The sequence below is a fragment of the Taudactylus pleione genome, unplaced genomic scaffold, assembly GCF_031769625.1.
Source record: "Taudactylus pleione unplaced genomic scaffold, aTauple2 ptg000338l, whole genome shotgun sequence".
NCBI classification, from domain to species: Eukaryota; Metazoa; Chordata; class Amphibia; order Anura; family Myobatrachidae; genus Taudactylus; species Taudactylus pleione.
The window spans coordinates 184,023-201,084 of record NW_028284739.1 but is presented as its reverse complement, the minus strand read 5'-3'; the positions used below and the strand labels follow the sequence as shown (position 1 = coordinate 201,084).

Genomic DNA, 17,062 nt, shown 5'->3' with positions numbered 1-17,062 from the left:
TAAGTGTTTGTATACAGCAGCAGTGACATCATATTAGTAGTAAGTGTTTGTATACAGCAGCAGTGACATCATATTAGTAGTAAGTGTTTGTATACAGCAGCAGTGACATCACATTAGTAGTAATTGTTTGTATACACCAGCAGTGACATCATATTAGTAGTAATTGTTTGTATACAGCAGATCAGGTGGGACGTGCCAGTTGTACCTTCATGTGTGTTATTGTGACTGACATACACTTATGTTTTATCCCTATATTTAGCCAAAGATCACATTCGAAGGAACCGACAGAGTCGGACTTTTCTGGTGGAAAACGTGATTGGAGAACTGTGGTCAGAGCTGGAGGAAGGTACAATAGCCATAATGTGTATAACAAAGTCCTGCGACAGATTCATTTATTCCCATCCATCCTCACTTTACTTGTGCCCGATACCTTATAATGAGGTGGGGTCAATTATCTGTGATGTATGGGGGCGATGTGCAGCTGCGCAAATCCCGTATAATTCTGGGAGAGCAACAGTGCTCATTTCACTGAAGTGCAAGGTAACATTATGATCATTGATGATGACACAAGGGTTCTGTAGCTCTGAACAAAGGAAAGTGAAATGGCTGCGATATACTGTACCGCCATTACAGGTGTTCTCACCCCGACGTTCCAACAGCATATCACCACCATTGCTCACAATAGATTTGCCCCTGTCCTCTCATGATCACTGCTGAATTACAATTGTTCTGCAACCTTAAAGGAATCTCCTCACTTCAAATTTACAAAAGTGCTGTTTTGTTTTCCTGAGTGGTTTGTAAAATGCCAAATTATACATCGCCGTCCGTATTTCGTTACATGGCAGGAATGCAAATATATAAATGTATCAACCTGGAGTTTATCAGATCACTGCAAAAATAAAAGGCAGCCGTGACAGGTGAGATATCCATATGATGTTTGATCTTGTTAATTAAGAAAATAATATATGAACGCCCTCTCCTCTATAACCGTAACAGGAGCAGAATGTTCACATGGGTTGGGTATAGTATGTCGACATTCATTATATATACATCATTACAGTATGTCAACATATTCAGAATGTTGACAGCCAGCATGTCTACATTGTACAAACTGTCAACAGATGACAAATCAACATTCACAGTGAGAATATAAACAGTATTATTTAAGCCTAAAACTAACCCAATTAGCAGCCTAACCCTAACCGTAAACCCTAATAGCAGCATAACCCTAATAGCAGCCAAACCATAATCCTACCCCTAACCATAATAGCAGCCTAACCCTAATAGAATCCTAACCGTAACCCTAACCATAATAGCAGCCTAACCCTAATAGAAGGCTAACCGTAACCCTAATAGCAGCCTAACCCTAATAGCAGCATAACCATAACCCTAATAGCAGCCTAACCCTAATAGCAGTCTAACCCTAACCGTAATAGCAGCCTAACCCTAATAGCAGCCTAACCCTAATAGCAGTCTAACCCTGATCCTAATAGCAGCCTAACCCTAACCCTAACCCTAATAGCAGCCTAACCCTAATAGCAGTCTAACCCTAATCCTAATAGCAGCCTAACCCTAATAGCAGCATAACTATAACCCTAATAGCAGCCTAACCCTAATAGCAGCCTAACCGTAACCCTAATAGCAGCCTAACCCTAATAGCAGTCTAACCCTAATAGCAGTCTAACCCTGATCCTAATAGCAGCCTAACCCTAATAGCAGCCAAACCATATCCCTAATCCAAATATCAATCTAACCCTAATGATGATAGCAGCCTAGCATTTTAACCCTAATAGAAGTCTAACCCTAATAGCAGCCTAACCCTAATATCGTGTCTAATCCTAATAGCAGCCTAACCCTAATATCAGTGTAACCCTAATAGCAGTCTAACCATAACCCTAACCCTAATAACAGCTTAACCCTAATGTGACCGGATGCCTTTCGTCTATGCCGGCCCTGGTCACGGGTTAGCGCTTTCGGAATCCCAATCACCATCAGTGACCGCCTGTCACTGACTCTGCCCACTGCGCCGTGGGCATGTAATGATGCTGCCACCACCAAACTCTACCATCGGTGTTTGGAACCGCTTTTTACGTTACCCTCAGGCTCCTATCTCGGCACCTGGAACCGCTTCTGCTGCGTATGCGTTTGACTAGCTGCAGCCACATCCCCTGATTGGTGTCGGCTGACTCCTCCTGATCCCTCGCAATGGACCAGGTCTGCACGGTAGCTTGGCAGAGGGTTTGAACTTGGAGACACGGAGCTCTTACCCAGAACAGACGGAGAACGGAATAGCGTACATCGCATATAAGAAATCTTATAAATCAGCAGTTCTTCTCCTCAAAGAAGTTACAGGGTTGTACAATGTTACCAGGCACGAAGCCTTCTTTTATGCCACTCCTATACACATTACCACAGGGGGTAAGTCCGCCCTGAGTTCCTTCTAGCCAATCAGGCTATCTCACAAAACATAAATACGTCTTACATTTCACAGAAATTAAATCAATTTCCTTGATACCACCCAAAAACATTTGGTTTCCTAAGCACAGACTGAGTTAGCATATACTGTTTCTGAAATATTATGCAAATTCCTATTGCATTTGTCTTTTCACACGTCTTTGACTAAACCAGTTGGGTTTTCTGAGTCTTAACATCTTCTAAGCTCTTACACAACATAGAAGCTTCCTAACCACAGACAACTTGTCTTTTACAACATTGCTTGGTATCGTACACAGACACACAGGTGTCTCCCTAGCCTGCATTACATAGGAAAGGCTTCTTCTGTTACCACCTAACCCCCCACTGCCAGGCTAGGGTAATTACCATATCCATCCCCACTGCCAGGCTAGGGTAATTACCATATCCATCCCCACTGCCAGGCTATAGGGTAATTACCATATCCATCCCCACTGCCAGGCTATAGGGTAATTACCATATCCATCCCCACTGCCAGGCTATAGGGTAATTACCATATCCATCCCCACTGCCAGGCTAGGGTCATTACCATATCCATCCCTAGGTGAGGCTGCCAGGCTAGGGTAATTACCATATCCATCCCTGGGTGAGGACGTCTAACCAGCAGTTTGTCTCCAAAGGTCAGGACATGTTACATTTCTATAAGTGCATTTACCCCCATATTACATACAAAAATCTATTCACACATGTCATAGACTATACTACTCCACTTTATACACCAATGCATTGCAGATGCAGTGCTCTACCGCAGAATATGTGTATTTTAGTACAGTTTACTATGAACCATGTGCAGTGTGCTTTTATACTGTCCACTTTAACTGTTTCAGCGCTGGTCGCAGTGGGAGCTGGCTCTCCCTGTCCCGCAGCGGCCATGACACACTCTACCTATACTCCCCCAGTGCAGCGGGTCCAGGCCGCGGCATATAGAACATTAAAAGCACACTTATTCACACTCAGGGCCTGATTCAGAGCCGGACACTCTGAACGAGCGCCCGCTCTGAATCAGGGCGTTTTTTTTTTTTTTTTTTGGTGCTTCCTCCTGGACGCTCGCATAGCTGTGGGTTACCACCCACAGCTTATGCAAGCGTCCATGATGATGGTCGCGATGGTCTTCGGGTTTGCGACGAGACCCTGCGGTAGGGTCTCTGTGACCGCAAGCCCTGGAGTGATTTTGGCTCTATCAGAGCCAAAATCACTCCCACTGACAGCACTAGTGATGTCAGTGGGGCCGGACCCAGACGGTAGGCGTTCCCATGGGAACGCCTCCGTCTGGAAGCCACGCCCCCGGCATGCCCACCAAAGGGGGCGTGCTGTCACTCACCATCGACAGCACGCCCCCTTTGGTGTGAGACCCGGAGCGACAGCTTGGCTGTCGCTATGCGGGTCTCGCGCATGCGCACTAGGGCACCATCGACCCGCTTGCGAGCGCTCATCGCTCGCGAGCGGGTCTGAATCAGGTCCTCAGTGCCTAGCGCAGAGTACACATTTACAATGGGCGTCTGGCATCTTTTGTCCTTTTAAAAATGGCGCAACGGCATGAGGGTTAATCCCCTCAATGCCTTGGCAGCCATTTTAATCACGTGTGGCCCGCCTCCGGCCACACTTCTCCCCTCCCCCTCAAGCGGGCTACCAGAGGGCCATGTCCCAACGATTTAGCTCCTGGTCCCGATGTCTCTTGGGGGGTTCAGGGAAGCTACCTGGGGGACTTCGGCTCCGGCCTTGACATTTCATCCATATTGCAGTGGGCCTTTCCGTGTCTGTGCACAATGTCCAAATAGTCACACTGAAGTCCAAGGCTCCACCACAACAGTCTGTCAGTTTCCCTTTTGTGGGACCAGTCACACACATAGGACCTCATTCAGAGTCAGTCGAAGCGGCCGCACGGTCGTACGCCACCGATGTTCGCTATACTGCGCATGCATAAAGTTCGCAATGCGTGTGCGCAAACTAGCCGCTACGATCAGAAATTTCTCTCTCCTTGAACACAGCCAGGTCAGTAGTTTGAGTGACAGATTGAGGCGTTTGTGGGTGGTAACAGGGGAAGGTGCTTGAAAACGGGGGAGTGGAAATCCGAACGCAGGCGTGCCTAATTATGCGAACAGCGTTTTATGGGAGTGCATACGGTTTATGGGAGTGCATAATTAACAAAGTAGCGTCATGGCACATGTGACATGGGAGGTATTTACACTGACATGATCGTAGAGCTTAAGAGAGGGTATGGTCAACCTTAAGCTCTACGACCAGTGCCGATGGTTCCTGATGGTCTCGATTAATCCTTATATGCCCGGAGATGAAATGCAATGCATACAAGAAGGGGGCGTATTTTTTTGTCTTCCGACCGCTTCCTCCCCTTGGTCGGCCAACTACCGATCCGAACTTAGGGACGCAACTTGCGAGGGAGTCATTTGAATATCCGGCCCCTTTTTCCGTAAAACCGTGCGGCCGCTTCGACCGCCTCTGAATGAGGTCCATAGTGCTGAAGGTGGTCCAATGACCAAACAATTGCCAACTGCTGTGTTCCAATTGTGGCATACCCCACCTCCCACCGTAGCAGTATCCTGCTCAAACAGCCAAAGGGTGCTCCTGCCCATATGGCTCCTCCTGGCTCCATACTGCTCCCAGTCTGTGCAATGACGCATTAGTTCATACCACAATGTCCCGATCCTGAAATTGCGCCATCTGCACTGGAACTGGTATCAGAGCCTCCTTCAATGACTGGAATGCCTACTCACAAGTGGGTATCCAGTCCACTGACTTGGAAAGTCCCTCCCTGGTCAACTCTGTAAGGGGTGTCACTACAGCACTAAAGTCAGGGACAACTCGTCCGTAGGGCCTTACAGTTTCTAAGGTCAGTACCTGTCTTGGGGTTGTGGTCTGGTGACAGTCTCTGGTTGCCTCTACCCCCACTGGTCTGGGCCTACCACGGTCTCCCCCCACTCTATACCCTGGGCACTGCACCTCTGTCATCTCCTCCTGGCATCTGTCTGAACTAATTGTCAGACCTGTCCTACCATCCTCCTCCAATGACCTATGACTAGGGGTACCTACCCTGTCACCTAGGCCTACTCTCACCACCTTGTCCGCTACCTGTTCCACAGTGATGGTGGACAGATAACCAGCCTCTGAGCTCCATGTGGCATCCACCACAGGTAGGCTGCATGTCTTCCCCAATCTACTTGGCACAAGCAGGGGACCTTGCTCCCTAACTTGCCTATCCCCTTCTACCTTCCTGGCTACCCTGTATCTTAACCCTTCCCCCCAGGTCACACTCACTGCCGCTATCCCTGAAAGGCCGCTGCCAGCTTGGCATGATATGCCTTCCAGATATGGGTCAGCAAGCTGAGCTTCCCTGAACTTCTGTCGGTGGCCCTCACTTCCTTCTAAGTAGGGACAGTCTACAGGCGGATATGGGTTGGGATCGCTAGGGTCAGTCAAAGGGAAGTCAGTGTGGTCACTCATACTCACCGCTGGAGTTGGTAAACCACTAGGGACAGGAGCACTACTGGGCACCCTCACAGGATCCAACGAACCAGAACCAACATCCTCTGCGTTGCTAGGGAATGTAGGCATACCAGAGGCAAAAGGCATGCTGGGTAGTCGTGCTGATCTAGCCACTGTAATCTTTTCCTCTGGGCTGGTTGATGCTGTGGTAGGCTGCACTGGCTGTTGTCAAGCCACTGTGGTCTTTTCCTCTGGGCTGGGCTGCTCTGGGGTAGTTGATGTAGACTGTGACCTGGAAACTTGACTCCGGGCGATGGGGTCAGCAAATGTTGTAACGATTCCACCACCAAGGTCATTCCCCAGAACCACATCGGTTGGAAGGCCATCCATGATGGCAACTTTCCTCAACTGTGGGCCAGCTTTCCAGTCCAGGTAGACTCTCGCCACAGGTACCTCTCGCTCCATTCCGCCTGCCACGTTCACTTTGGTAGTGTGACCTGGCAGTACTGCGGCAGGATCAATTAGGCACCACTTGGACCATCTGCAGGTGCCACCACATATTTTGGGGTGGCCCCTTGGCCATGCAGGTGACTCTCTCCATAGAGTTCACCTGACTCTCCCCACACTCCATTGGACTGACTGGAGTAGGAACAGTCTCTTTGGGCTCACCTCCCCGGGTTATACAGGCAAGCCGGGCTCCAGCACTCAGATCTGGGGCACGACTCTGGGGTGCTTGGGGTGTGGGACAGTTCATCTTCAGATGTCTGATTTTCCCACAGCTGTAGCACTTCTTGTCCAGTTGGGGCCCCGATGGTCTCTCATGATTTGCAGGGACAGGACGGGGCAATTGCTGGCCAAGAGCACCTGGGTTGGGGGATGCCCACTTTGGGAGGTGATGAGCAGAAGAGGGGTGTTCTCCTGGTTGTACAGTCCATTGGGGTCAGCTGCTAGTTGGGCGCACCTGCCCTTGTGGCCAAATTGCCACATACTTGTCTGCTAACTGGGCTGCCATCTTCAAGCTTGGTGGCTCCCGGTCTAGCACCCACTCCTTCTCCTCTTGGGCGCATCTGCGGTAGAACTGCTCTTGACGCAGCAGGTCAATCAGTGCATCCCAGGTAGTGGCAGCAGATCCCTTCACCCACTTCACCACGTACTGCCTCAGCTGAGTGGCAAACTGCTCATGGGTGCTGGTAGGGTTCTTGGGCAAGTCCCAGAACTTTTTCCTGTAGGAGTGACAAAGTATAGCTGTAGGAGGGCCCCTACAACTTCATCATAGTCACTGCAGTCCTCGGTGGCCACTCCTCGATAGGCCTCCAGGGCCTCTCTGTGCAGTGTGGGCACTAGCTGTCTGACCCACTCCTGCTTGGGTAAATCATGTAGTTTACAAGTCCTTTCAAATACTTGCAAATGTCCCCATTGCTGTCTGCAAACTAGGCAAACGGTATACGATCTGATCCCAGTACAGCAGTCTGCAATGGTGCTCGGGGTACCACAGCCAGTGGTGCCCGCTCGTCATGCAACATCCGAATGACTAGCATACATTCTTGTTCCATTGCCTTTTCTTCCAATTCTGCAAGCTGCTCTGCTAGGGAATCCATTCATTGGGATCCCTGCCATGCTGGGGAATGCTGGGAAACATAACTGCTGTGAGAGGGGGCGGGACTTATTGCTCCCACCATGTTCTGAGGGGCATCCATTGTTACGCTGGCCGCACTTTCCTCCTCCGTCTGATGCAACTCCATTCCGCTGTAATCAGTCATCCTGTGCATTCTCCTGAATTGCAGTTACTCCTCTCCTGAGTAACTTGGCTTCTCTTGTCGGGTTACCGAAAAGCCGCCTGGGATCATCCGCCGCTATGCCACCAAATGTGACCGGACGCCTTTCGTCTAGGTTGGACCTGGTCACGGGTTAGCGCTTTTGAACTCCCATTCACCATCAGTGGCCGCCTGCGCCGTAGGCGTTTACTGATTCTGCCACCACCAAACTCTACCATCGGCTTTTGGAACTGCTTTTTATTATTATTAATAATAATAATAATAATAATAATAATAATTTTATATATATAGCGCTTTTCTCCTAAAGGACTCAAAGTGCTTTACATTTGCCTTTACAGTACAAAATACACATAAACAAGGGACATTAGTGAAAGGTTTGGGTTAAGACGTAAGTCTTGAGTCTATTTTTGAAGTATTCTAGAGTGGAGGCCTCTCGAACTGTGCGGGAAGTGAGTTCCATAAGGTTGGAGCCCCAAAACTGAAAGCTCGACCCCCAGACGAATTCCGGGTACTGTTAATAGTCCTTCGTCAACGGATCGCAGTACTCGTGTGGGACGGTAAGGAATCGAAGCTGCTTTAGGTACCTTGGGCCATGGTCATGTAGGGCTTTGTAAGTTAGTAAGCCAATGTTTAAAACAATTCGCCATCTGACAGGCAGCCAGTGAAGGGAGTAGAGAGCGGGTGTTATGTGGCTGGAACGGGGCTGGCTGGTTAATAACCGGACAGCTGCGTTTTGTACCATCTGCAAGCGATGCAATTCTTTTGTCCAAGGTAGAGGGTGTTTGTTGTAGTCTAGGCGTGATGATATAAATGCATGTATGACTTTAGGCAGATCTTCGAGGTATTTAAGTGCTTGATTCTAGTTTAAGTGTCAAGCCACTATCCAGGACAACACCAAGATTCTGCACATGTTCAGTGTTTTGTAATTCTGAACCCCCAAGCGTAAGTCCTGTTGGTTGGCTATGCTGTAGCCCTGACTTGTGACCTATCATAATGACCTCTGTTTTTTCAGGGTTCAGTCGCAGCCAACTGGCACTCATCCACTCCTGCAGCTCAGCTAGGCAGCCATTTATGGTTGTTATGGGGTCCTTTGTACCTGGAGCAAAGGACAGGTACAGTTACCCTCAGGCTCCTACCTCGGCACCTGGAACCGCTTCTGCTGCGTATGTGTTAGACATGTGCAGCCACATCCCCTGATTGGTGTCGGCTGATCCCTTGCAATGGACAAGGTCTGCACGGTAGCTTGGCAGTGGGCTTGAACTTGGAGACACAGAGCTCTTACCCAGAACAGCCGGAGAACGGAATAGCGTTTGGCACAATTCTGATGGTCGCAGGATTGAGATACAATTGAAGTCAGGCAAGATGTTTATTGCTCAAAGTCTTGAAGAAGACTCGCCCTACTAGATGAAGGGGTACATCGCATAGAAGAAATCTTATCAAGCAGTTCTTCTCCTCAAAGAAGTTACAGGGTTGTACAATTTTACCAGGCACGAAGCCTTCTTTTATGCCACTCCAATACACATTACCACAGGGGGTAAGTCCGCCCTGGGTTCCTTCTAGCCAATTAGACTATCACGCAAAACATAAATAAATACGTCTTACATTTTACAGAAATGAAATCAATTTCCTTGATACCACCCAAAAACATTTGGTTTCCTAAGCACAAACTGAGTTAGCATATACTGTTTCTGAAATATAATGCTAATTCCTATTGCATTTGTCTTTTCACGTCTATGACTAAACCAGTTTGGGCTTTCTGAGTTTTAGCACCTTCTAAGCTCTTACACAACATAGAAGTTCCCTAACCACAGACAACTTGTCTTTTACAACTTTGCTTGGTATCGTACACAGACACACAGGAGTCTCCCTAGCCCGCATTACATAGGAAAGGCTTCTTCAGTCACCACCTAACCCTCCACTGCCAGGCTAGGGTAATTACCATATCCATCCCCACTGCCAGGCTAGGGTAATTACCATATCCATCCCTAGGTGAGGACGTCTAATCAGCAGCTTGTCTCCAAAGGTCAGGACATGTTACATTTCTATAAGTGCATTTACCCCCATATTACATACAAAAATCTATTCACACATGTCATAGACTATACTACTCCACTTTATACACCAATGCATTGCAGATGCAGTGCTCTACCGCAGAATATGTGTATATTAATACAGTTTACTATGAACCATGTGCAGTGTGCTTTTAGACTGTATCCACTTTTACTGTTTCAGCGCTGGTCGCAGTGGGAGCTGGCTCTCCCTGTCCGCAGCGGCCATGACACACTCTACCTATACTCCCCCAGTGCAGCGGGTCCAGGCCGCGGCACATAGAACACTAAAAGCACACTTATCAACACTCAGCGCCTAGCGCAAAGTACACATTTACAATGGGCGCCTGGCGACTTCTGTCCTTTTAAAAATGGTGAAACGGCATGACGGTTAATCCCCTCAATGCCTTGGCATCCATTTTAATCACGTGTGGGTGGCCTAATAATAGCCTTACCCTAATAGCAGCCTAACCCTCCCGTGGGGGTGCCTAACCCTAAGTCCCCACAGGAAGCCCCTAAACCTAACCCCCCCTCCCCCAAGGCTGTCCACTCTCGACGCCCGGCTTACCTTCATTCGGTATGCCGGCTGTCAGGATTTCGGCGGGTAGATACTAATAGGTGTTGGAATTTTGATGCCTATCATTACTCTTATGCCAAGATTTGACAGTCGGGAAGCTAGCAGCCGGCTTCCTGGCTGCATAACCCTAATAACAGTCTTGCCCTAATAGCAGCCTAACCCTAATAGCAATTTAACCCTAATGGCAGCGTAACCCTAATAGCATCCTAACCCTATCACTAAACTTAACCCTAATATCAATTTAACCCTAATAGCAGCGTAACCCTAATAGCAGCCTAACCCAGTGGCGTAACTAGGGGGGGTCGGGCAGGGTGCGTGCCCTGGGCCCCGTGGGACCGGCGGCGCGGGGGGGTGCCACCGGCCACGGTCCGGCCCGCCCTAGTTAGCCACAAGTGTAGCACTGACCGCAGTGATTGCGGTCGACGCTACACATTTACACAGGACCGGCGCTAGGCTTCCAGCGCCGTTCTTGTGCTGCACACCTGAGCCCGTTCCCTCCCCCTGAGCGATTGCCCAATAGCGCCAGGAGGCGGGCTCAGGCTGTGCATAACACACGCATCGCCGCCAGCACTGGCGGCGATGCGTGTGTTAAACAGCAGCCAATGAGAGTCAGATAGACTCTCATTGACTGCAGCAGCACCCACTGCAAGAGCCGGACTTCCGTCCGGCTCCTGCAGTGGGTAATGGGACTGACGTCATGACGTCTGTCCCATAATGCTGAGTGGGCCAGCCCGGGCGGACTGGCGGGCGGCGGGAGCGGCGTCGCGGACCGGAGCAGCAGCGTGGATTCAGGTAAGTATGTTTATATATATATATATATATATATACATATATATTATTTTTTTAACCTATCTGCAGTACGGGGGAGGGGGGTGGCTACTACTGGGAGGACCTCTGCTGGGGGTGGGGGCACCGTTATTGAGAGGACCTCTACTGGGGGGTGGCTACTACTGGGGGCACATAATCGGAAGGGGGAACCTCTACTGGGGACTACTACTTGGGGGGGGGAACTACCACTGGGGGCATTATAAAGGGGGCCTACTAGTAGAGGCACTGAACTCGGGGGACCACTACTGGGGGCAATAATAGGAAGGGCCACTACAGGGGGCACTGGATAGGGGGGATCACTACTGGGTGCCTGCATAAGGGGACCACTACTGGGAAAACTGCATGGGGGGGACTACTGCTGGGGGCACTATATAAAGGGCACTGCATAGGGGGGAATTCTACTGGGGGCACCATATAAAGGGCACTGCATAAGGGGATACCGCTACTGGGCACACTGCATTGTGGGGACTGCTACTGGGGGCACTGCATAAGGGGGAACACTACATGGGGCACTGCATTTGGGGGGACCACTACTGGGGGTACTGTGCAAGGGGCACTACTATGGGCCTGCATAAGAGGGACCACAACTCCATACTGGGGGTACTGTGCAAGGGGCACTACTATGGGCCTGCATAAGAGGGACCACAACTGCATACTGGGGGTACTGTACAAGGGGCACTACTATGGGCCTGGATAAGAGGGACCACAACTCCATACTGGGGGTACTGTATAAGGGGTACTACTGGGGTTAAGGTGCATATGGATAGGAATGTTCAGTGTGAAAATAAAGGGGTGTGTCATGTTGACACGCCCCATATTTAAGAGACCACGCCCTTTTTTTGCCTTCGGCGCACGCACATCGGGGGGGGGGCGCTCCCTTTTCAAATTTGCCCTGGGCTCCAAATACCCTAGTTACGCCACTGGCCTAACCCTAACCCTACTAGCTGCCTAACCCTAATAGCAATTTAACACTAATAGCAATTTAACATTAATAGCAGCGTAACCCTAATAGCAATTTAACCCTAATAGCATCCTAACCCTAACACTAACCCTAACCCTAATAGCATCCTAACCCTAAACTAACCCTAACCCTAATAGCATCCTAACCCTAATAGCAATTTAACCCTAATGGTAGCGTAACCCTAATTATATTTTCATGCGTCAACATTCAGAATATGTCAACAATCTTGTGTTGACATTTGAATTGTTGATATATCGGCTGGCACATGTTAAAATATAGGGCCAGATTCAGCCTGAAACGCAGTTTCTAATACGAATGCAGTCGTCCAATTGTGCGTGTGCGCAAATCAGCATCTACGCAGACCACCACAGAGTAATTGACAGGAAGTGCCATTTGTGTGTGGCAAGAGGGAGGTGGTCGTGCGAACTCAGGCTTACCAGTGCGTTTCAACGGTGTTGCAGGGGCATGCATAAATTATACACTGCGATGCCCTATGCAGCTGAGACCTTATAGCGTGCGCTGAAGTTAGCAATTTCTGAGTAAGGTCAGGGCATGTGCAAGTGTGCGTGAGGCTCCGATGGTACTCACTTGTACCAATGGTTTTGCAGTCCTCATAAACATTCCGGATGTGTGGTGAGTAAAGTGGGCGTGCTTATGTTATGCTGCGAGGGCATACTGATCGCAATGTACAGTATTTGCAGTGGATTAGCATACAGTACTATAGCAGTTGCGATCCGAAGTGAATCAGGCCCATAGTCCCCACATGCATATGAAAGACAGTTTTAGGTGACAATTTTGCACTACAATAGTATAATAAAAATAATTACTGTGTCCTATTAATATTATAAATATAAAGTATAATTTGTCCCCATTATTTTTTGGTTTCATATTAATGACCCCATATTTTTTCCCTTAATAAAATGTCGCCTTCTTGGAATCTTATTTCCTTGATGCTACATAATGGAATGAAAATAAAAAGCTCACAAAGATAAAACTAATGGATCATTAGGAGATTTGTTTACTAAATGATTTATTGTCTGGTAATCCCACCTGGTTCATATATGGGTGCCAATCAGGAGCGGTCTCTTATTAGATACCATTCTCGATCAGCTGTCCAATTTGATTTATTCAGGACCTCATTCAGAGCCACTTGCAAAATGCGAGCGCTCACTCTGAAAGAGGGCGGCCACATCTCTAAAAAGAGCCGGCCTCCTGGCCGCTCGCTAAGCTTGTGGTAGGGTCTCGTCTGGCGCAAGCCCCAGAGAGCTTCCGGTTCTAAAGGAGCCAGAAGCTCTCCCACTGACATCACTGGTGATGTCAGTGGGGCCGCCCACAAACGGCAGGCATTTGTTTGGGAACGCCTCAGTTTGTGAAGCCACCCCCCTGCCACGCCTACAAAACGGGGCGAGCTGTCGATCACCATCGACAGACGCCCCTTTTGTAGTGAGCCCCTGAGCGAGAGATTTTCTCTCTCGCTCAGGGGCTTGCTCACGCGCAGTGTGGCCGCTGCGTGTGTGCAGAGCCCAACATCGACCCGTTGGCGAGCGCTCAAGCGCTTGTGAGCGGGTCTGAATGAGACCCTCAGTCTCCATATTTCTCTTATTAGACCTGGTTCATTGTGGAGACCAGAAGTGTCTCACTGGCTTCTAATGACAACAATAAGAGACAATGGCCCTCATTCAGAGCCACTCGCTAGCGGCAGTACGCTCGTTCCGAGCGATGTTCGCACATCTGCGCATGCGTACGGTTTTTAGTACGCATGCGCGAACCAGTCAGTGCGGCCGAAAATCATTTGTACGCTGTATAGCGAATGCCTGCTATTTTGAGAGACAGAATGAGGCGTATGTGGGTGGTAACAGGGGAAGGTGCTTGAAAACGGGGAGTGGAGATCCGATCGCAGGCGTGCTTAAAGGTCAAAACGGGCGTTTTATGGGTGTGCATAATTAATACAGCAGCGTCATTGACCACGTCACTGGGTTATTTTATAGTCAGAACTGCTCGCAAAATAGCTGTTGAAAAAACCAACCACAAGAATAGCGAGCAGTTCATACCCTGTTCGATGTACTCGATTAATCTAATAAATAGCGGACATGACATATGGTGCGAGCGCCCAGGGGGGCGTTTTTATCAAATAAACGAGCGTATGTTTTGCTCGCTCGTTCAGACTTAGAGGTGTGAACAGACTGCAATGTGCGAACGGATCATTTGCATAGCCGCCCCTTGTTTTTGAACGAACGAACGCAAATAGCGAACGGCTCTGAATGAGGGCCTATGGCCCTGATTCAGAGCCGGACGCTCTGACCAGAGCGCTCGCTCTGAATCAGGGCCCACCTCCATTAATATGGAGCGTCCTCCTGGACGCTCGTATAGCTGTGGGTCACCACCCACAGCATATACAAGCGTGCAGGATGATGGTCGCGATGGTCTTGACCATCGCGACCATCGAAACTGCGAGCAAAAGCCTGCGGTTGAGTTTTTCAACCGCAAGGCCAGGAGTGATTTTGGCTCTATCATGGGACTCGTACCATGATACATCACCTGAGTAAAAGCTGGGGCCCCGATTGTGGGACTCGTAATGTGATACATCACCTGAGTAACAGATGGAGCCTGATTGTATAACTCATACCATGATACATCACCTGAGTAAAATATGGGGCCCCGATTGTAGAACTCATACTATGATACATCACCTGAGTAACACATGGGACCCGATTGAACAACTCATACCATGATACATCACCTGAGGAACAGCTGGGGCCTGATTGAAGAACTCATACCATGATACATCACCTGAGTAAAAGCTGGGGCCCCGACTGTGGGACTCGTACCGTGATACATCACCTGAGTAACAGATGGAGCCTGATTGTATAACTCATACCATGATACATCACCTGAGTAAAATATGGGGCCCCGATTGTAGAACTCATACCATGATACATCACCTGAGTAACATATGGGGCCCCGATTGTGGGACTCGTACCATGATACCACAATCGGACCCCAGCTGTTACTCAGGTGATGTATCATGGTAAGAGTCCCACAATCGGACCCCAGCTGTTACTCACGTGATGTATCATGGTACGAGTCCCACAATCGGACCCCAGCTGTTACTCAGGTGATGTATCATGGTACGAGTCCCACAATCGGACCCCAGCTATAACTCAGGTGATGTATCATGGTACGAGTCCCACAATCGGACACCAGCTGTTACTCAGGTGATGTATCATGGTACAAGTCCCACAATCGGGGCCCCAGCTGTTACTCAGGTGATGTATCATGGTACGAGTCCCACAATCGGACCCCAGCTGTTACTCAGGTGATGTATCATGGTACAAGTCCCACAATCGGGGCCCCAGCTGTTACTCAGGTGATGTAACATGGTATGAGTCCCACAATCAGGGCCCCAGCTGTTACTCAGGTGATGTATCATTGTACGAGTCCCGCAATCGGACCCCAGCTGTTACTCAGGTGATGTATCATGGTACGAGTCCAACAATCAGGCCCCAGCTGTTACTCAGGTGATGTATCATGGTAACAGTACCACAATCGGGCTCCATCTGTTACTCAGGTCATGTATCCTGGTATGAGTCCCACAATCGGACCCCACCTGTTACTCAGGTGATGTATCACGGTACGAGTCCCACAATCGGAACCCAGCTATTACTCAGGTGATGTATCATGGTTTGAGTCCCACAATCGGGCTCCATCTGTTACTCAGGTGATGTATCATGGTACGAGTCCCACAATCGGACCCCAGCTGTTACTCTGGTGATGTATCATGGTACGAGTCCAACAATCAGGCCCCAGCTGATACTCAGGTTATGTATCATGGTATGAATTCTACAATCGGACATCAGCTATTGCTCAGGTGATGTATCATGGTGCGAGTCCCACAATCGGACCCCAGCTATATCTCAGGTGATGTATCATGGTACGAGTCCCACAATTGGATCCCAGCTGTTACTCAGGTGATGTATCATGGTACAAGTCCCACAATCGGGGCCCCAGCTGTTACTCAGGTGATGTATCATGGTACGAGTCCCACAATCGGACCCCAGCTGTTACTCAGGTGATGTATCATGGTACAAGTCCCACAATCGGGGCCCCAGCTGTTACTCAGGTGATGTAACATGGTATGAGTCCCACAATCAGGGCCCCAGCTGTTACTCAGGTGATGTATCATTGTACGAGTCCCGCAATCGGACCCCAGCTGTTACTCAGGTGATGTATCATGGTACGAGTCCAACAATCAGGCCCCAGCTGTTACTCAGGTGATGTATCATGGTAACAGTACTACAATCGGGCTCCATCTGTTACTCAGGTGATGTATCATGGTACGAGTCCCGCAATCGGACCCCAGCTATAACTCAGGTGATGTATCATGGTACGAGTCCCACAATCGGACACCAGCTGTTACTCAGGTGATGTATCATGGTACAAGTCCCACAATCGGGGCCCCAGCTGTTACTCAGGTGATGTATCATGGTACGAGTCCCACAATCGGACCCCAGCTGTTACTCAGGTGATGTATCATGGTACGAGTCCCACAATCGGGGCCCCAGCTGTTACTCAGGTGATGTATCATGGTAACAGTACCACAATCGGGCTCCATCTGTTACTCAGGTCATGTATCCTGGTATGAGTCCCACAATCGGACCCCACCTGTTACTCAGGTGATGTATCACGGTACGAGTCCCACAATCGGAACCCAGCTATTACTCAGGTGATGTATCATGGTATGAGTCCCACAATCGGGCTCCATCTGTTACTCAGGTGATGTATCATGGTACGAGTCCCACAATCGGACCCCAGCTGTTACTCTGGTGATGTATCATGGTACGAGTCCAACAATCAGGCCCCAGCTGATACTCAGGTTATGTATCATGGTATGAATTCTACAATCGGACATTAGCTATTGCTCAGGTGATGTATCATGGTGCGAGTCCCACAATCGGACCCC

General features: G+C 49.2%; 1 protein-coding gene across 1 annotated transcript in view; it reads left to right on the top strand.

The window, feature by feature from the left end:
* The window catches only part of LOC148508851 (heat shock 70 kDa protein 12A), a 165,676-nt gene that overhangs the window by 113,699 nt on the left and 34,915 nt on the right, over positions 1-17,062 (top strand). Inside the window, exon 6 of the mRNA XM_088443944.1 lies at positions 260-346. Coding sequence (XP_088300070.1) covers positions 260-346 — 87 coding nt within the window. The remainder of the gene's footprint in view (positions 1-259; positions 347-17,062) is intronic.